This window comes from Homalodisca vitripennis, chromosome 2, assembly GCF_021130785.1.
Source record: "Homalodisca vitripennis isolate AUS2020 chromosome 2, UT_GWSS_2.1, whole genome shotgun sequence".
NCBI classification, from domain to species: Eukaryota; Metazoa; Arthropoda; class Insecta; order Hemiptera; family Cicadellidae; genus Homalodisca; species Homalodisca vitripennis.
The window spans coordinates 207,199,342-207,220,565 of record NC_060208.1 but is presented as its reverse complement, the minus strand read 5'-3'; the positions used below and the strand labels follow the sequence as shown (position 1 = coordinate 207,220,565).

General features: G+C 34.4%; 2 protein-coding genes across 2 annotated transcripts; one reads left to right on the top strand and one right to left on the bottom strand.

Annotated features, from left to right (window-relative positions):
* Positions 1 to 378: 378 nt before the first annotated feature.
* Positions 379 to 13,171, bottom strand: LOC124355329 (tRNA modification GTPase GTPBP3, mitochondrial-like). The gene is made up of 9 exons (XM_046806427.1): positions 12,760 to 13,171; positions 10,752 to 10,928; positions 8,566 to 8,685; positions 8,309 to 8,478; positions 7,178 to 7,288; positions 4,471 to 4,576; positions 3,524 to 3,657; positions 1,013 to 1,410; positions 379 to 630 (listed from the first exon to the last, which is right to left on the bottom strand). Exons 1-9 carry the CDS (start codon positions 12,872 to 12,874, stop codon positions 393 to 395), a joined length of 1,569 nt encoding a protein of 522 aa, XP_046662383.1. The 5' UTR covers positions 12,875 to 13,171; the 3' UTR covers positions 379 to 392.
* Positions 13,172 to 14,313: 1,142 nt separating this feature from the next.
* LOC124355328 (neuralized-like protein 2) lies at positions 14,314 to 19,823 on the top strand. The gene is made up of 2 exons (XM_046806426.1): positions 14,314 to 15,198; positions 19,403 to 19,823. Exons 1-2 carry the CDS (start codon positions 14,487 to 14,489, stop codon positions 19,516 to 19,518), a joined length of 828 nt encoding a protein of 275 aa, XP_046662382.1. The 5' UTR covers positions 14,314 to 14,486; the 3' UTR covers positions 19,519 to 19,823.
* The last annotated feature ends 1,401 nt before the right edge of the window (positions 19,824 to 21,224 follow it).

Sequence of the window (21,224 nt, the reverse complement as noted above, 5' to 3'; positions counted from 1 at the left end):
ATTTTTACAGCAGTGGTTTGTATTCCCACCCCTTGTCTATTATAGTATAGGGTGATTTTCTTTTACCATTTCAATTCCAATTGTTTCATTAACTATTCTCAACGCAGCTGCTTTAATAATCTACATTCCGCTCAAAACATAAATCTATAAATAAAAACAAGTTTACATGTATAAGTTTATTACAACAAAATATTTTGTAATTGCTACATTTTAAAATCACAATAACCAATACGTGTTTGTTTTTAGACATTTTGATAGTGAGGCTGTCTTCTTCAGATATTTCACAAAAGTAAATATTCACTATTAAGGTTTTTGTGATTTTAAATTTAACGATTGCAAAATGAATGAATGTTTAACATTACTGACAACACGATCAAATATAGAAAATCGCTTTATTTTCCAATACAAAAGTCCCTAAATATGACATCAAGGATCTGCTCTGTGGATACATGGCCTGTGATATGACCCAACGCGTTGAGAGCCTGCTTCAGCTGATATGCTGCTAAATCTATTTCCCTCTCATTCCCGCTCATCTCCAGATACCGGCTCAGAGCTGCCACACTAGCAGTCAGGTGGTAACGGTGGCGGGCCTGACTTAGAGAGGCATTTTCTCTTGTTGGATTACCACACCTGTGTAAAAATAAGCAGTGTTTAATAAACAGATAAAATGAAAAAAACACCATTGTTTGATTTGATTCTAATATTTCTTTAACAGTGTATCATGATATATTTGTAGGAATTCAAAATACAAAAGAGATGGAATTCCATACTTGCCACAAAAATATTTACATTTATTGCTAAATCTTATGTAAACAAATGGTTTTAAGAATTTTATTTTTCTGTACATGGTTATTTTGCATACACTACCAAATCAACAGCAGCTTTGCGATAAGCTTCGGAAAAGAAAATTAACGTTAGTAATCACCTGAAAACTACTTGATATCTTGTGACTTCTGATATTTTAATTTACATAAATGCACTCACTATTGACACTTAACTATTGGCTACTTACAGAATTTCCAAGCAGAATTTCAATCTCTCCAGCAACGGTTCCAAGTGTTCACTTTTTTTACATGATATTGCGGTTACACAGTCCAAATACTGTTCACAAACGTTATTGATAAACGTCCTGTCTTCAATCAAGTCCAATTTATTAAAGATAACCAAACACACATTTCCCAGATCTGTTTTTTCTCCAGGAGCACCAAATATTCTTTTGATATTTCCACATTGTGACACTGGCTCTTCAAGTCCCAATTCTTTGATATACTCTTGTAGGAAATCTCCAAAAGTCTGAGCAGTAGAGTTGGCTCGGGTCCATGTCTGGTAGTGAGTCGCGTCTATGACCAAAAGCATCAAGTCTGCAACGGAAACTGTTTGATGAGCTCGGAGAATTCCCTCTTTCTCGATCTTTAACAATAACAATTTATATTGATGAGAGAATTTTGATAATCAAAAATTTGCAATTTATAAACACATTTTAATGTTACATGCCTACAGATAAGGAACAAATTGCAAACTAGGAAGAAATCTATAACTCAAATGTATATCTTGTTCCCAGGTTGGTCTACCCTTTTTATGCCAAGATGCTTGTATACAGGTACCGTTTGGTACCTTTAATTTTATTGTGCAGTATTGTCTTGTTAATAAAATGACATTTTTTCTCTAGGTCTTTATTTAATTTTGATTTAATGTACATACTACATTTTATAACCACTTATTTTTGTATTGGCAACCATCCCTGGCTTATGGTAGGAAATAAACATAAAGAAAATGTATTTATTAATATGTAAATATGTACTACTAATAAAAATGATGATGATCAGATGAAAGGATCTTTACAAATTAATTTATCCTGATTTAAGATAATAATTGAATTTACTTCAAATATTTTTTAGTTGTAATTAATAGGTTGTATTTTTAATTTTAACTCAGTTTGTATAAACCAGTCAATTTGAACTATTTGAATGTATTCTGTTTAATAAATAGAATTTTATTACCAAACATTTTTTTTATTTTTAAAAATTGTACATACATAAATAAAATAAAGAGGTAGTCAGAGATCAGTAACAAGCCTGTATGTACTGGGAACAAATGTACGGATATTTCAGCCATCATGTGTTGACTGCCTGGTGTACTTTTAACCCTTTCCATGCTGTAAATGGATATATCAGAATGGTAGACTTTGACCAAAACGCCAAAAACAGTTATATCCGATATTATAGATTATGTCTCTTGGAGAGTTTTTTAGTTCACAAAAAGCCTTCGAAAATGCCCGGTGCACGCTGTGCTTATCGCGGTTGCTAAGGAAGTATTTATAAACGACCTTCACTCTGCAGCAGAGAGAGGGGAGCACCCTTTGTCTACTCCGATCAGTAGCTCATCAGTTCTGCGTCTCCTACAGAGCCATAACCAAACATCTGTGGCATTTATTACTGCTATTTTGTTTGTCACGAGTGCACGTCTACTACGTATCTATTATTCCTCATCGTGTGGTAGTGTTGTGATTAGTTTGAAATATTTATCTCGTTTTTTAGTGCAACGAGGTGTATTTAATTGTTTAAATTTATTTGAAATAAACAGTTTCGTAAACAGTTTTTTTACAAATAAATACGCTAATTTTAAATGCAATGCCCTGTTTTATACATTTTTGCTTTTAGCTTTAATAATTTATAATAAAAATTAGCTTTGAACTTAACCCTTTCCCGCTCGCATTGTTTCCAGGCGCTCACGGTGCTTCTAACCTCAATTAATTCGCTCTGCCGGTCGCGTTTGGTCAAAATACGCGGCGCCTCAACTTACAGACGTTCTGTCATTGTAATTAACTATAATTATATATATATTAATTATTTTACTATATATTGGTTCAATGAAGTTGATTGTACGAGACCAGGGAGGGGCACACGGACAGCTGGGCGCCGGGTTGTTTGTTGCGCAGTTACTTGGTGAAGGTGATTGTCTGGCTCACCGTCACTACCCCTGCCACTGTGATCACTCCAAATTACATCCTCAATGCCACCAACCACTTCACAAAGCTCTGGTACATCACTACACTCACTTGAATCGTCGCAATCACTACTAATAACGAGATCGATTTCACTGTCACGAAGTGTACGACTACAACCCGCCATTGTTTCCGCACAACTAATATAAATAGCAAAATAATGGAATAAATCTACTGTAAAAGTAAAGTAAATGGTCTCCTGATAGCAAACAACCCGTAGTAGTACAAACTATTGCTACTCGAGAGCAGCACTTATCGGCTCTGTTGGGTAAAGCAGTGCGTGCCGATCTGTGCCGTTTAAGCTGCAGTGGCTATGTAGTGGCCGTGCCGATTCATGCCTTGCGAGCGGGAGAGGGTTTAAGAAAGAAAAATCAATTTACCTGTCTTGGCATTATAGGAACGTTAATGGATTTATTAGTGGCGTGTGAAGGGTTAATCTGTCTATTCGTGACCTCTTCTAACATATCTGATCTTCTATTATTCTTTTTCCGTTTATATTGCAAGTAGGTGTAAACTTACAAGATCACTGGTGTTGCCCCTGAGGCCGGCCGTATCACTAAGCACCATGGGGAACCCTGCTACGTCCAGTGTGGTGGAGATGACATCCCGAGTTGTACCGGGCTGCGAGCTGACTATTGCTGCGGGCCGGTCGCCTGTGAATCATCACGGAAAACAACTTTACATAGCTAGCTTGGTCAGTGAATGATTTAAAATTAACACTGTCAAAACAAGAAATAAATATTCTATCTGTTAAGGTACATTAATTAACCGTTTTAAGGCTGAATTGTTTTTGGAGTTGATGTGTTAAAAAGGTCCAAACCAATTAATTATAATTTCAATTTAAGCACATCTTTTTTTCCAGCAACATAATATTTAAACTTGGTTCTTAAATTTATATAATAATTTAATACATCAACTGTACTACTTACTGTCCATAGATGGATTATGATAAAACATTACCCTGCATACCCAGTCAGTTATCACTATCACACATAAATATGTCATTCAAAACCTTGCAGTCTCTATAAGTAAACCTTACTCATGGTTATTTATACAAAAAACTAAGAATTTTTTTGGTGGGGGTGCAAAATACAAGTTTTTCCCTAAAAATTTTAGAAAGATTGCACATATATGCTAGTTACGTTTTTTGTTGCTGTAGATTTTAAACAAACATTTCTTTATATTTTATAATACAATTTGTAAGCTTTGAGAATGATTGAAAGATTCAAGCAGATTGCACATACATAATAAATTTGAGTATAGCCAATACAGTAGTTTATTCTGTAGATTTCCTCACATAAGTCTTCATAAACTAGTTTTTTATAGAACTGTAAGGTTCCAAAAATGTTGATCTAAGAAGAAGAGACTAGGCAATTTCTATTAAATAATGACAGTGCAATCTTATAACCCAATAAGTCTAGCAGTACCAAATGACAGTTCTAAACTATATCGAGGAAAATACTTACACAAAGCATTGAGTAAGCTACTTTTCCCAACATTGGGAGCTCCAACTATGACAGTCCTGACACCATCTCTCGTTCGCTCCCCTCTCCTTCCATCTTGCAGATGCCTCTAAGGAACATGAGCTTTTGTGAACTGTAGGATACAATTCAATCCTGTTTTTATAACTTGAAACACTGAAAATCATGCCTGGGACATAAGACATTTGAGATCACAAATTACCACCCAATATCAATTCTGCAATTGTTATAGCAACATTTTTGAATAAGTTTTACTTATTCGGTTTGCAAGTATTTTGAAAAAACAATCTAGTATCATCAAATCAGTTCGGATTCTGAAGTGGAAAGTAAACAATTGTTACAGTCGAGCGTCTAGTTAACAAGATTGTGAAAAGAATTGTAACTCAAGGAGATGTGCTTAGTCTTTTTTTTGACTTGTCAAAAACATTCAAGTTTCAGTTATTAAATTTTGTCTGCGACAGACAGATTCACTGGGATCGAAGAAATTTATTCAAAAAACTTCCTTGGAATATACCTTGATTGAGGATTTATAAAAGATTGTCACTATACAGCGTTTGTGCAAAATTGTTCTCAGGCATTTATGTACGTTTCCACCTGACGCCACCAGGCGCGTGCAAATCACGTATATATTGGTGTTTGGCTCCTCAGTCCGCATCCAGCCATAACATCGGAAACATTTCCACGCTGCCAATTTTTTTATATTCAAATCTGAAATGTGCACTGCAATCAAAATCCTGCCAGTTTTCAAACATTTAAAACCAATAGAAATTCATCAAGAACCATGTGAAGTGTAAGGGAACAACATAATTACTGAAAGTTCTGTCAGGAAGAGGTGCATTCAGTTTAAAAATGCAGAACAAATGTTCATGATCAAGAGAAGAATGGACGCCCGAGCATTGTGACTGACGATCTGGTCGCCAAAGTTGACGAAGATGCGTGAAAACTGCGTTTCACAATAACTGAGCTTTCTCTATGTTTCCCACAAGTTTCACGAACTTTATTGTTCGAAATTGTTTCACATAAGTTAACACATTGACTGCAAAATTTTGACCTGTAAGGGTCACTGGATACTGAAAAAACTGCTGAGCAGTCTTGCATTCCTAGGCAACGCGTCGTGCCGGCGATCCCGCCATACATCGCGCCAGGGTCCTTTAGCTCGCCGACGATCCACCCGCATTGAACGTGTTAACAAGCACCAAGGAAAATTGTCATCCAAAATATTGCTTTTGCATAACACTCGATCTCACACGGCAAATTGTATATAAGAACTCTTGAACTCGTTCAACTGGGAAGCTTTTCCTCTTCCTCCCTACAGTCCTGATCTTGCTTCAAGTGATTTTCACTTGTTCCATGAAAACCTGGCTAGCAACACACAACGTTTTAACAACGATGAGGAGCTCCAAGTACATGTCACTGAGTAACTGAGATCACCTGTAGAATTCTATGACACAGTATTTACAAAGCTTGTCCATCGTTATATAAGTGCCTGAATTTGTATGGTGATTATGTAGAAAATTAATATTTTAGTTCCTCTTTCACATGTATATAATAAAATATTCTTCTTGTGTGTGGTTTTATTAATTCCAAAACATTCCTTACTTTCTGAATAGCCCTCGTACTGCCTAACTCAGGGGCTGATGATGGTGTATTATAAACTAATCTATTCACATCCATCCTATGACATAGCTTTATGGGAAGGTTGTGAAAATATCCGTCTGATTGATAATGTACTCAACAAGGCTAGTCCGGGCTGTGGTGGTTCACCTTCCCTTTAGGAAATCATGTTGACTACTCAGGATGTTGTTATTAATAAGATGACTTATTAATCTGTCAATCATCGCTTTTCAATTACTTTGGATATAGTAGATAAGAGAGATATGGGTCTATAGTTTTCTATTGAGGTTGTGAGTCCTTTTTTGAATTTTGGAACTGTTTTGGATGATTTCAGGGCTTTCAGGAAAATATCTCCCTTAAAGAATAGGTTAATGATGTGTGTTATAGGGAGTGTGATCTCCTCTTTGCAATTCGTTTTTGACACCAGAAGATGAGCCATACCACATGCGTTCTGAGTGTTCTTACCCTAACACAAGACAGATCCTCCAGATGCTTCAATTCAAAAGTAAACAAAGATGAAAAGTGCTCTCTAAACAAGAAAAAAAGTATTTTGTAAAGATATGAAATATGAATAAAAATGTATGTTATCATAATTTATTATACTTAAATTTAATAAGGTATCAAGGAATTTTACAACTAGGACTAAAATAGTTGAGTTTTCAGTTTATATCTTAGGACAAAGCTAAACATAAGTGATTTTGTTAGAATTTATCGGTTATACATTAATGTGATTGGTATTCATGTAACTACTTTCATATATGAAATTTTTGCACAAACTGATGTTTAACCTCAATTGATACATACTTTCAGTGTATTTTTGATTATACAATTAGTATAAAATTGTTGTATATTGTATTCAATAGCAGCAAGTTCTAGTGAAGTCGATAGGCAACTTCAAGTGTTGTTTTGGTACACTGTAAGTTTTCACCTTAAAAATACAATTGCAAAATTCAATTTTGTCAGAGAATATTTTTGCATAAAAGGGTTAAAAATAGACTAAGTGAGGTACTAGTTGGTGTTCTAGAACATAGTTAGTTAATTAATTATACAAGTCTTGTGAGGTGTTTCTCACATTTACCTGCATGTCTTGCAGAAGTGACTTCAGCTCTTTATTTGTTTCCTCTAGAATATCTTCTTCAATATTTTGGTCTTCACTGAAGTCAATATATGCCTCTACATGAGCGATGCACTGGAATCAAAAACATCAATACTGCGGTATTTATACTGTGAGGTATCTTTTTCTTATTCAGAGTAAACCATTCTTTTTTAACTATTTAAACATATTTTATCCTCAGATTCCATATATTTTCTATAAGTAGGTACTGTAAAATCTTAAAAGAGAATACTGAAAACCTCTCTGTAAAGAAGTCTGCTGTCTGTTCCAATGTACACAAATATATGTTCAATTTATACAAATTTTCCACTTTCTTGTTATTTATTGTTGCAGTAATTGTGTAGTGTGATGTCTGAAGTGCTAAGAAAAACAGAATTCACTTCAGGCAAGGTACAGCCCTCTATCAAGTCACAGTGACTACTTTGACCACATCTTGTGGTAGGCAATTTGATAATTTTATAGATCTTGAGATCACGGATTTGTGTTTCACGCTTACCTTTAACAGACTGGAGTAATATTTATTTTTGTCATAAATCTTCATAAAGACATTATAAAGAATACAAAAAAATGGGATATTTTGTGCTTACTGGGCATTTTTATCTGGTAAACCACTTCCCCATGCTCTAATAAATAAAAGTAAAGTAAAGATGTCTTATTTTACCAGGCGAAGTTAGGGAAGAAGCTCTCTCTAACAATTAACCTGGGGACCAACGGCTTAAAGGTGACTTCCGAACCACCACCAATGGCCGGGCAGGCGGGCTGCTTGTAAGGACAGTATCGCTCAGCGGTCACCCATCCAAGCAGCAGTCACGCTCCATGTTACTTGATCTGGTTATTTTGTAATAACCGTTATACCCGCTACACTTCGCCATTGGCCAATTCCCAACGCCTTTTTGGTGCAATTATTCCCACTCTATAAAAACATTGAACTACAAAAAGACTATATGAATGCAAGATCAGTCCAGATTTCACATTCCTAGGTTTAAATGTTTGTTATTACAAGATCAACTGCAATGGCTTATGTTCTCCATAGGAATTTGCTAATGAAATAAGCATGACCGTATTCTACTAACACAAAAACTTCTGTTTACCTACTCTCTTGAGTCGATCCCGCCACTGGTCATAGCGCTGACTCAATGCCCCTTCCATCTGGTGTAGAGCCTGCTTCCGCTGCATCTCCGTCTCCGCGTGTATCAGGTCTGCCAACCCCTCTACTCCCGTGAGGTCCAGTTTGTTCGAATAGAACGCACGCTTTGTAAATTCTCCTGCACCATTCAGTCATAAATTGTGTCACAAAGGACTTTTCATCCAATTATTTTAGGCTTCACTGTGGTATGATAACTTAAACTGACCAGGTAACGCAGGCCGAAGTCCTGGTAGAGTGGCCAACGCTCCGAGGACCGCAGATACCACAGCTGTACCTCCGTGCACTTGCAGTTCACAACTGTCTTCTCCTGTGAAACTGTGAGGTCCTGTGTGCAAACATTCCATATTGCACTGACGACAATTCAACTTTATCATCATCAGTACAATGAGCAGTCCAACAGGTTACGATGTAAAGATTAACTGAACTAATTTCTAGAGTTTTAGGTTTTTTTAATTAAAGAGGGCCAGGTTATAACATAACCTATAAAAAGGTTTACTTGTCCTACAAAAACTCTCATGGTAATGCCAACGATGTAATAGAATAATTTTATTGAAAACATTTTTTTCAACTACTTTAAAACATTAATCTAATTTTACAACTCAATAAACATTATTTGAGTGTGTAATGAGTTAGCAAATAGCTTTATGTACTTTAATACAATATGTGTGCAACACAAGTACAGTAAAACCTCCTTAATCCGGAATTGTCTATAATCTGGCATCAACAACAATAGACAAAAATTAAGATAAATATACGCTTTCAAGTGGTTGGCTACATAAATTTAAGGTTATCTATAGGATCCGAAAGTTAGATTTTTCAGGAGAAGCTAAGTCTGCTGACGAAGTTGCTGCAAATGAGCAAAAATATTTTTCAAGATTTCGTTGAAAACTTCACTTGAGTCCATTCTAGGCATATAATGCAGATGAAACCGGCTTGTTATGGCACTGTTTGCCTCACTCCACAGCGTAAACATAAAACCTAAAAAGCAAAATGTTAAAGAGCAGGTCTTGACGAAAAAGTGCCAAAGGTTTTAAAATGAACAGACAGGATGACATTCTTGTACCGTGCGAATGTGTCTGGTGATCATACCCTTAAACTGGTCGTAATAGGCAAATACAAAAAGCCAGAGCATTTAAGAACCTTACTTATCTACCAGTGCATTATGTAGCTCAAAGTACTGCTTAGATGAGTGCAGAACTGTTCAAAGACTGGGTCTTTCACCAGTTTGACCATCAATAAAATCTCATTTTGTCAGTTTGGGAAAACCAGAAGATACAAAAGCCGTTCTTTTGCTAGACAACTGTAGGGCACATCCCTTGCCAATGAACTTACTTCTGGTAATATTTCTGTCATGTACCTTCCTCCAAATGTCACACCTTTAATTCAGCCCATGGACCAAGGTGTCATTCTAAGCATCTAACAGACATGGAACCCTCTAGTTTTGGGAACTGTTACATCCTTTTCAATGTGGCAAGTCAGTAGGAAAATCGGTCTCCATAAAATGAGTAACAAGTTACTCAATAATCTGCCACACGGAAGCAAATTTTTGTTGAATTTATAATAGCAACATATTATTAGTAAATGAAGATTTTTTCTTTGTTAGTTGGTGTAAATTATAAAAGTAGGCATATAAGCTTAATAACAAAAAATATATATGACAAATTGCAGTTTAAAATTGCTTTAACCAAAGAAGGTTCTTTTCTCACACAAAAATGTATTACTCCCTTGAGATAAAAATAACCCATTATTTGTAACAAAATATATTTTTTTTCTCATTTCCAATAGCGTAAGCTTCCTGAAAACATAACTTTTATTTCAATCATACAGTAGATTCTGTAAATACCCAAAGTACATTATAGTAAAGATGGCGATTTTCCACCTAGAATATGATCTGATTATGCCGTAATGATTGGTTACATTCATGACACAGTGAAAGCATTTTGAAAGCAAAATGTAATGGTTTTACACAATAAAAAACATTAATGAAGAAAATAACTGTTTTATTATAATGTTTAAAACAATATATAATACTTAAATTTTATTTATATTGTAATGATTGGCAATGAAAAACATTATACATTTACAGCTAATATATATTTTTGATACTAAATCTTGTTAGTTGATATAGTTTTGTACAAAAACCCACCTCCTATACTCTCACCTTAAATTACAATTTAACTATAATAGAATTTTGGATACATAGAAAATATATATATATATATATATATATATATATATATATATATATAAAATATTCATGTGCAAAAATAATTAAGTTAATAAGTTTATTACTTATAATAACAAAACTAACTCAAATACAAGATGTCACTAATAATAAACCCTGGATAACTACTTATTTTCAGTTCTATTTTAAATAGTTTTTATACAAACCTGGAAACCACAACACTAATGCTTGATCAAGGATTTCATTGAGCTCTGGATGCCTAAGTCGCCTCAAAAGTGCTTTCCTTGGCTCAGGTAATTTTTTCAGACCTGCCACTTCTGACAAAACAGAGCTCGACTGAGGTCCAGAAATCCGAATGACAGCAACACCACATTTTCCTTGCCCTAAATTGAATAATGATTGCAAATATTTTGTTCCGTGTATAATTTGTACTTACTTAACTTATCCTATTTGCTCTGTATAAACTTACATTTTATGTGTGTAACCTATGATATCGAAGTCATTAAATTGAAAAATCTACTTCTACATTAATTTTTAAGTTTTGTAATGATAATAATATTTTAATAAAAAGTATACATTTTTACTTTATTTTCTTAACTCTTTTATCCTAGCCCTTTTTCATGGCCATATCAAAAGATCAGGGTGAAAATGGTCTGTGATATAACACAAGAGAGAGAATAGGACTACATAATTTTCTTATTTTCCAGGACAATTTTGAGTTCTTTTTTCAATTGTTGATAAATAAGTGTATTTTTAAATAGAGTAATTGATAAAATAATCCTACAAAGGTATGGATTTAAAAAACCATACATAAATTTACTTTCCATAAAAATATCTTTGTTTGGAGTGTACGAAGGATAGAATAGTCGCCCATAAAAATGCAAACATCATGATGAACACATATCCTTTACAAAATTTTTAAATACTTGATCAACATTCAGGAGTTAAAGCCAATTCTTTGTATTGCTGCGTAACCACATTTTTATACATTTATCAATTAACAGTACCACAATTAATATTCTAAATACTTTTTTGGATTTATAAAAATTGTAACTTACTTTAAAATAACTAAAACTTGTCATATTCTTCAAAAAGGATAGGGAATTATTATTGTATTCATAATGACTTCATTCTTGCAATCTACAAATCTTTATTTTCTCTCACTGGAGATTTTGCTCTACAATCTTTACTCACAATAAAAACAATAAATAACATGATAAACATAGGCATGATAAATCAAGCAAAGTCAACAATCGATGAACTGTCAAGAATGAATCAAACTGGCGTTATCTGGTGGGTGACACATACAACTAAATTGCTTTCATAGCTATGACAAAATATATCACCAATTGTATTGTGGGTGATTACTGCAAATAGCTACTTAGTTGGTTTGTTTACCCAATGAACTAATGAAGCTGGTGGTTTGTATATCTTATAAGCCACTTACATCAAAACCTGAAAAAGAATGATACAACGAACATTAGGAATTTTGGGTAGGGTACGATAAGCGGACCCGGTTTTTTATATCGAAATTTGCAAACGGTATTACTTAATCATAACATTCGATATAATCAATAGATACTGATTAATTATTTTGAACAATTAACTTAAATAATCTATATGAACAGCTGTAAACACTTTCAAATAATAAACTTAAGGTAATATTTCAATTTTACATAAGTAACATTAGATTATTTAAAATAGCAGTCAACTTTAGAAAACTACACGACATTGCTTTGATGATAAGACATGTTTTACGTGGCTTCAACATGTTGGACTGAAAAACCCATTATGTGAAATTTGTGAGAGAGAAACAACTGTAACTGTGAGAGGAGCAAATATGGTCATCTTCAGTTTTCCTAATTTTGGTTATAATAATTTGTTTCATCACTGTAAATATTAAATTCATATTTTAATTTAAAACATGTGTTTATTATAGAGGACTATAGATACTTTTATATCGATTAATAGTCTAGAATTTTAGATGCGAATATTAGGTATCGATGATTACATTCTTCGATATAAAAAACCGGGTCCGCTTATCGTACCCTACCCGGAATTTTAGTTAGACCAACACTATTCGATATATTGGGCACTGAAGCTAAAGGGGCTGCAGTATAGTAAGCAATCACCACCATAACCAAATTATTGGTTATGTACAAATACAAAAACATTCTAATTTACAATTAATTATTGCCATTATTATTACCTTACCGGAAGAAACTGCAAATATAGTAGGACTTGAAGTACTATAGCATTTTATCAACTGAACACTAGAGATAGCAAATTTATAAATACTTGTTGGTTTCAATGTCTTTCCAAGATGCATGATCGGTCTCAGGGAAGCATGAAATTAAATTAAAAAGTTCCGTAACTTATATAAACGTATATATCAGTAAAAAATGTTCTGTATATAAACATAACCTAGGGAACCTTTTGAAGACAAAATAAAATAAGTTACTAATTACGATCTACAGAGTACAAGTCCCAATTTAAATTATATATAATCAGTTTTTATTTATTTTAGTGAAAAAGTGTGCTGCGACATAACGTAACAAATATTATTTGTGACTGACACAGTCTTACGGATCAGTCCTAACATAACTAACCAATAGACCAAAACAAACAGCTCAGCTAAGAGAAGTGATCAAGCGAGGGACAGACGACGTCAATTTGAGTGCCTAAAGACAGACTTCAAAAATTGACAATGAAATTAATTACACTCTATGTGGCCCTTTAAAAGAACAACGAAGAGAAAGGGAGGTTCACTGTTCACTACTAAAGTTGCAAATTTATATTTGTTAGTTACGCTTGAAGGAAGAATATGTAGAGTAGAATAAGTCAAAGTTAGAGGGTTTGATGTTTGAATGATGATGAATTCTCCGTAAAGTGGAGTTGATAATGTAGGAGGTAAAAGCTATAGGTTTGGCCAATAAGGTGACAGATCTGTGCATGTAAATACTCTGAAGTTGACACGTTGCAAAAACCCAAGGCAGTTAAGTTCAGAATTGACAAGGCAGTACAGGAAGAAGATGCTCTGGATAACACGCCTGGCTTCAAGAGATGGAAGTTGAAGTATTGCTACCTCCTGAGTTGGAACGTCGATGAACCTGTAGCCGAGTAGAGTACCGGCCAACCTCAAAAAGCGCCGTTGGACCCTATCGATTTCAATCTTCAGGTAAATTTGGTGGGGTGACCAGATGGCAGAGTAAAATTTAAGATGTGGGTGCACTAGAGCACGAAGAGAAGTTTATAAGATTGATTATATGATTTAGTCATGAACATCTGACAACCAAGATTCATAGCTTTGATATCGTGGTTTCTCTCCTAGAATGGTTTCATAGTTCTATAATTATCTTACTTTTAAGAAACACTGGCTGACTGTTTGACCTGTATGCCCTTCTTTAGCTGGGATGTTTCAAGTATTATTCCCTACCTTAACTGTGAAGACAACTATTTTGATTAACTGTATCTTTGGTTATATAGAAAACTATACTAGCCTATCACTTCTTGTAAAGTATTAAAGTTAGAAGGATCAGACCAGAGGAATAAATGAATAGACTTTATAACGTTTTAAGGTAATACCATTATATCTGCGTATGCATTCAATCATTATATTTTCTTTGATAATGTTAAATTATTGTTATTAGTTAATAATGAATTATTATTAATAATTATATAATATAATAATATATACAAATATATTTAGAGGTCTTTGGTTTCACAATCAGATGTTATCTAGTATATCCTGCTCTTTTCTGGAAAGAATTGAGTAATTGAAGTGTTTACTCTTTGTTGTTTTGAGGTTAAGTTGTTTGTTATGTTAGTTGACTAAAATTAAGTATTATTACAATTATCTTAGTTATGTAATTCGATATAGTTCAGGTAAGGGAATTTGAAATTCATTGTAAAAAATAACTTGAAATCCATTTTTGAAAATCATGGATGACAAAGTAACTAAAAAAATTGCATCTCGGTTTCATCCCTATCATGGAGATAACATAATTTTGTATGATGACAATACAGTTGCATATAGGAAAAGTAGCTTTGCTAATGCATTAACCTTTAGTGAAAAGCCTTTAATGCCTGGTGAAATATTTTTAGTTGAAATTGAGAAAAATGAGCGTGGTTGGAGTGGTTATATGAGGTTGGGCTTGACACAGTTGGATCCTCAGTCTGCTGCAACTTGTGGAGGTATGTTGCCAGAGTATGCATTACCAGATCTTACAAATATGAGCACATCATGGATTTATGCTATAACCAAAACACATAACAATGTTTATGAAGGGGCAAACCCGATGCCAACTATACATGGAATACCTTCTAAACATGATGGAGAAAAGAAATACTTTCTTGGGGACATGAATAACGTTAAAACATCACGAGGAATAATACCAAGAAGTGTTTTAAGACCATCAGGATCATCAATTCTTCCTCTTGATATACTTCCAACAGATGTCGGTAGCAGAATAGGGGTTGTCTACATACCTGGTGGCAGAGGAAAAGGAGATGTAGCAGAAATGCACTTCATAATAAATGGTGAAGACCAAGGACCATGTTCAAAAGACATTCCATTCAAAGAAGGTCCACTCTACGCTGTCGTTGATGTATACGGAACAACAAAACAAGTCAGAATTGTTCAATTGTATGGTGGTAAGTGCATTAATTTTAATTTTTAAAGCTGTGCCGTGAATAAACCTACTTTTATGAAAATCCTGATTAGAGTTGAGACAGCTTGCATAGTGGCTCTATTTATCTGTGACAAATTGCATGCACTCCAGGTCTTAAGTCTAATTACTAATGATCGATAAAGTCTGTTTCATTTGTTTAAAAGATACTAATAGCCACGCATTTATATTCAAATAGTGTTTAAAAAGTGACCAATTATTGAGAAACTTCTATATAATCTTAAGACTTTTTTTCACTTAGTCTCAACTTGCTGTATTATCGACTGTTAATAACTCGTTTAAGAGTTCATATGACAATCGTACTCAACTGTTTTAGTTACCAGTGAGTCTTAGCCACACAAACAATCGTACCCAACTGTCTTAGTTACCAGTGAGTCTTAGCCACACAAACAATCATACTCAACTGTCTTAGTTACCAGTGAGTCAGCCACACAAACAATCGTACTCAACTGTCTTAGTTACCAGTGAGTCTTAGCCACACAAACAATCGTACCCAACTGTCTTAGTTACCAGTGAGTCTTAGCCACACAAACAATCATACTCAACTGTCTTAGTTACCAGTGAGTCAGCCACACAAACAATCGTACTCAACTGTCTTAGTTACCAGTGAGTCAGCCACACAAACAATCGTACTCAACCTTCTACTGCCCTCTGCCTCCTTCATGCATGCTTCCATCAGATAATTCTGACTCAACCTTATTTACCATCATATGCATGTGGATTTTCTAGTTATCCACTGTACACTACACAACATAGTACTGTGTGATAAAATTTCATTTTTATCAGTGTTATAATATTGTCTTTGATCTTTAAGATTTTCTCATATCTACATTTAGACGTATTAGCTAAATGTATCCCATTCTCGATTTAATTTACTTTTATATTTTTTATTCAATATAATCATCTCCAAATATTGAAATTGTACAAACTCTTTAAAATTTTGGTCTTCTATATTTATTAAATTTACTAGTGGTTGTCTTGAGATATGTGTGCATTTAAGCATTTCACCACTAATGTTTAACCTCAGGGTTGAGAATAAAAATTCTTGTAGGCTATGCACACCCACAGGTCTTTTACGTGTGTTGAGAGAGTGACAACATCTGTGTATGCAAGAACATTAATTGTCTTGTGCTTACTTGTATTCCTAAAGTTGATCCTCTAACTATTAACTAATAGAGCTACCAGTATTAATAACTAACCTCAGGTTTGAGAATAAAAATTCTTGTATGCACACCCACAGGCCTTTTACGTGTGTTGAGAGAGTGACAACATCTGTATATGCAAGAACATTAATTCTTGTGCTTACTTGTATTCCTAAAGTTGATCCTCTAACGGTTAACTAATAGAGCTACCAGCATTAATAAGTGCTATTGGATAGTTTGGTCCAAACCGAATATGGTCTAACTATTAACAAAACTAAAAGTTCGACCACAATTAATTTTTTGAGTTACACAATCAGTAATGGAGTGATCAAACCAGACCTAGACCATCTTCTGCCGCTTAAGAATTTTCCTCTTCCTACCGATACTGCTTCTCTCATGAGAACAGTTGGTATGTTTTCTCACTTCTCTAGATTCATACCCAGATTTTCAGAGAAAATCGAGCCACTTACAATGAATGGATTCTTCCTTGACGCCAAAGGCTATCTCTGTTTTCAATGAGCTTAAGAAGAGATTGAAAATCCCTCTATGTTTCCTATTTGCCCTAATCAGCCATTTACCGTAGAAAGGTACTTCTGACTACTATAGCTGCAACCCCCACTCAATATGGATGTCCAGTGGCTTTCTTTTCAAGTGGTCTCAATTCAAGTGAATTGAAGCATAGTTCTATAGAAAAAGAAGCATATGCTATCATAGAGGCAGTCCGGAAGTGGTGACACTATTTACTTGGGAGGCACTTTAAGCTGGTTACAGATCTGTTTCCTTTATTTAGATTAGATTTATTTGAGTTGGTTTGTTTCCTTTATGTTCTATTCAAAATTGTCTAGTAAAATGAAGAATACGAAGATCATGAGGTGACAACTTGAACTTTCTTGTTATAGCTATGACGTTGTTTATAGGCCAGGTCGAGAAAATGTTGCTGCTGACATCTTAACATGCACCGGAATTTGTAGTTTTATTAATGAAAAACTTGATCAGCTTAGAAGTTTCCATAATTTACTATGCCATCCAGGCAAAACTCGAATGTATTACTGGGTCAGGAGTAAGAATTTACCCTACACCATGGAAGAAATCAGGAAATTAACATCTTTTTGTAGAGTTTGTGTCGAAGTAAAACCTAGATTTTGCAGAAATGAAGGAACATTCATCAAATCAAAAACTCAATTTGAACGACTTAATGTTGACTTCAAAGGGCCTTTGCCAACATCTTCAAAAAACTGCTACATTCTTACTATTGTAGACGAGTATTCGAGATTCCCATTTGGTTTTCCTTGCCCAGATCTTTCATCAGAAACTGTAATATCAAAATTCAAGCAATTTACTGTATTCAGCACACCTGCTTTCATTCATTCATTCATTCTGACCGAGGAATCTCATTTATTGCCACTAGTCGCACCGTTCCTTACAACCCTCAAGGCAATGGGCAGGTAGAGCGCTATTATAGGATTGTGTAAGGAGCACTTGTTCGGCAACAGGATTGCCACTAGTCACACTGTTCCTTACAACCCTCAAGGCAATGGGCAGGTAGAGCGCTATTATAGGATTGTGTAAGGACCACTTGTTTGGCAACAGGATTGCCACTAGTCGCACCGTTCCTTACAACCCTCAAGGCGGTGGGCAGATAAAGCGCTATTATAGGATTGTGTGGAAAACTGTGCAGTTGGCTCTAAAAAAAATAAGAATTTAGATATTTCTAAATGGGAATTAGTTTTGGGTGAAGTCTTACACGCAGTGAGATCTCTCTTATGTACTTCCACAAACTGCACCCCTCATGAGAGAATGTTTGGACATCGTAGGCGATCTGGTAGAGTGTCAACATCAACTTGGCTCATGAAATCCAGCCCAGTTGTGATGAAGCACCATATTTGTAACTCTAAATATGACCCTTCAGTGGAAGACTTAACATTGATAGATGGAAATGCTGATCATGCTTACATTCATCTTCCTGGCGGTCATGAAACTACAATATCGACAAGACACTCACCTCCTGCAGGTGACTATTATTTATCTAAGGGCTTACAAGACATGCCTCCTTCTTATTTTTCTTCTATGGGGCGGCCTACTGCCATGCACTTAATCTTCAAGGGCCTTTTGCGCACCCCGCAAGCACACCGTGAGGCATACGAGTCTATGATTTCAGCAGTTCCACAAACTACCGAAAACAACCTATCAGGTCCTCCTGGGGAAATTCACCACGCTTGTCCAAACTGCCAAAGATGGCATACCGCTCCCTTGCTATTGAAAGGCAGTCAAGGAGCAAGTGTTTGGCAGTTTCATCCTGCTTATCACACATTCTACAGAGCTGATCCTTCTGAAGGATTCCGACTCTGTGAAGATGCTTCCTCAGGTGACCATGTTCCGTAATCAGACCTATAACCCGAGAAGACATTGATCTACTTAGTGAGAGAAGGTCAGACACCACTCTGGAAGAAGGCAACTTTAGTATCGGTCTGCTCATTCTCATGCCCGGATGCAACCTCCACCTTCTCTCATGTTCACCTACTCCAAACAAGACCTTACAAGAGATCAACTAGGCCCACTATCAGAAGTCATAGACTTGCCTACTCAAAAAAGAAAAGAACCGAAACTCTGTCAGTCATCAACTGCTCCTTTCTTGTGAGAGAAAGCTCTAGAGTCAGGCGTCTTCCAGCCAATATCTCGGATTATAACTTAAACTAAAAAGAAAAGCTGGGGAGAATGAAAAAGATCATATGTTAATTTGTAAACGTATGTTTATTCTCAGTTTTGTTTATTTGAATATTTTCATGAAATTGTTATAAGTCTGATTGTTTGTTTTTTATTTGGGCATAGCTCAATTGTGTTTAATCAAACGTAATTTCAGGTAAACTCTTGGTGTTATCTATATCAACACCTGATAGAGTTGTAAAGCTACATAAAACACACGCTTTATTCAAACACAGCACAAAGAGTGTGGAATAATTTAAGAATTTAAAATTTTTCTGAAAAGAAAAAAAGATACAGTTCTCATTTAGTTTGTGTTTGTTGTAGTGGCCAGCCTGCAGAGTGCATGTAGAGACGCAATATTACAACACATCCAGAAAACAGCAGTTTCCTCCCTGCCCCTCCCCAAAGCTCTAAAAGATTATTTACTGTACGAGGCTTAAAATGTAAAACATTATTCAATATAGTCATTTGTTAAGGGAAAATATCTAACTTAGATATTCTAGAAGAACCAGTAACAAATATTTTTACGATGTCAAAATAATATTTAAATAAATGTGATTATGGCCAGGCCTAGTTAGAGAAATGTAATGGCCTATTATTTGTTGTTGGTTTTATTGTGTAAATGTTTGTCTGTAAATATTATATTTATAAAATATGCTTTTAAATTTAATAGTGAAATAGTGCTTAGATTCTATTTGCAATTTGGTCACTCTGTTCCTGAATAAAATATTGTATTTATTTGTAACATGTGTTTTATTTATTCTTTATGTAATAGTATATATACATAATAGTAGTTAAATGTGTAGGTGGATTAAGACTTCCTCGTAAAGTTGTACCATTGAAAATTAACTGCTTATAATACAAAGGCATCAAAATAAGTGTAATTGCTTTCAAGTAGCAAGTGAAATGATTCAAATTGAACTAAAAGTCTGGTCGTAGTGGTGTTAAATTGGGCAATTATTAGTTAAATATTGGACCAGTGAAAGTTGAATGTTTACAATATCAGTGAGAACCATGACTGCAGGGCTATTTGCAAATATTTGAAGGGCAAAGTTCACATTAGTTCATACTTAATGATTCATCATTAGAATTAAATCATGTCTGGGTATAATGTATAATTGTTTATCTGACTTTGAGACTGAACCAAATCCATTCAAATAATGAGTTGTGAAATTTTCAAAAATATAAATTAAAAAATTATAGTTAGCCTCACAGCTGAGTTGTGGCTTGATTGAAGCAATCTCTCAAATGTACAAATTTGCCATTTGCAATTCAGTACAATTAAATCTCTACAGCATATATTTTGTTTTACAATTTAAGGATTGATATAATTTTATCTTTTATTAAAATAAAATTTAAATTCCAAAATATGATTATCATTTTCAATTTTTAGCGGTTTGATAAGGTTTGATATTACCAGGTACCTGAACTGGTTTTAGTTGTATATAATGTGTTTCTGTTTTCTCTGTATTGCAGAAGAAATTAAAGTGAATTAAATAGAGAATTTTGGTTGATGTGACTGGTTTCTGACAAGTCATGCGTATAGATCTAAATTTCATTTCATTTATTGCATCATGTTGGTTTATAATGTTAAGCATAACCCAGTAAACATATGATTAATTGATTTGTCAATTCTATACATCTAATTTTAAAAATCTAATGCCACATTAAACTTAAATGTATAGTTTGCGTTAAAAACTAAACAACAGTAATTTTAAGAATTTGTCCACCGAATAAAATGCCCGGCTCAAAAGGTAGCTCTTTAGGGAGAATTTAATCACTTTCAAAATAATATATTTGTTTTATTTGAAAAAGAGTAGAGCATTGAACAATTTTAGGAATGAATATTGAGCCCCTTGTTCATACATTTTTAGATGATGCACAGGATATTGTAATACAGTTTGCCTAAGTGGATAGAATGTTTGTAGACTATAGTTATCAAACAAATTAGGATGTCTTTAAAAAAATGTTGCATGCGAAAATATAAATACATGGAAATGTTAACATTTTATGAGTTACAAAAGACTCTTTACATCATTTGTGATAGTTTAAGTGGCATATTATCCTGACAATTCTTTTTTGAAGCCAAAATTTGTAGAATTTCCTCGAAAAAGCCACCCCATATCTCAGATGCGAAAAGATATAG

Coding starts and splice junctions, on each gene's coding strand:
- LOC124355328 (XM_046806426.1), top strand. CDS start 14,487: ATGGATGACAAAGTAACTAAAAAAATTGCATCTCGGTTTCATCCCTAT. Junction 15,199..19,402: donor AATTGTTCAATTGTATGGTG/GTAAGTGCATTA, acceptor TGTTTGTTGTAG/TGGCCAGCCTGCAGAGTGCA.
- LOC124355329 (XM_046806427.1), bottom strand. CDS start 12,874: ATGCATCTTGGAAAGACATTGAAACCAACAAGTATTTATAAATTTGCT. Junction 10,929..12,759: donor TATATTTGCAGTTTCTTCCG/GTAAGGTAATAA, acceptor TATTCAATTTAG/GGCAAGGAAAATGTGGTGTT. Junction 7,289..8,308: donor GGCGGGATCGACTCAAGAGA/GTAGGTAAACAG, acceptor TTTTGATTCCAG/TGCATCGCTCATGTAGAGGC.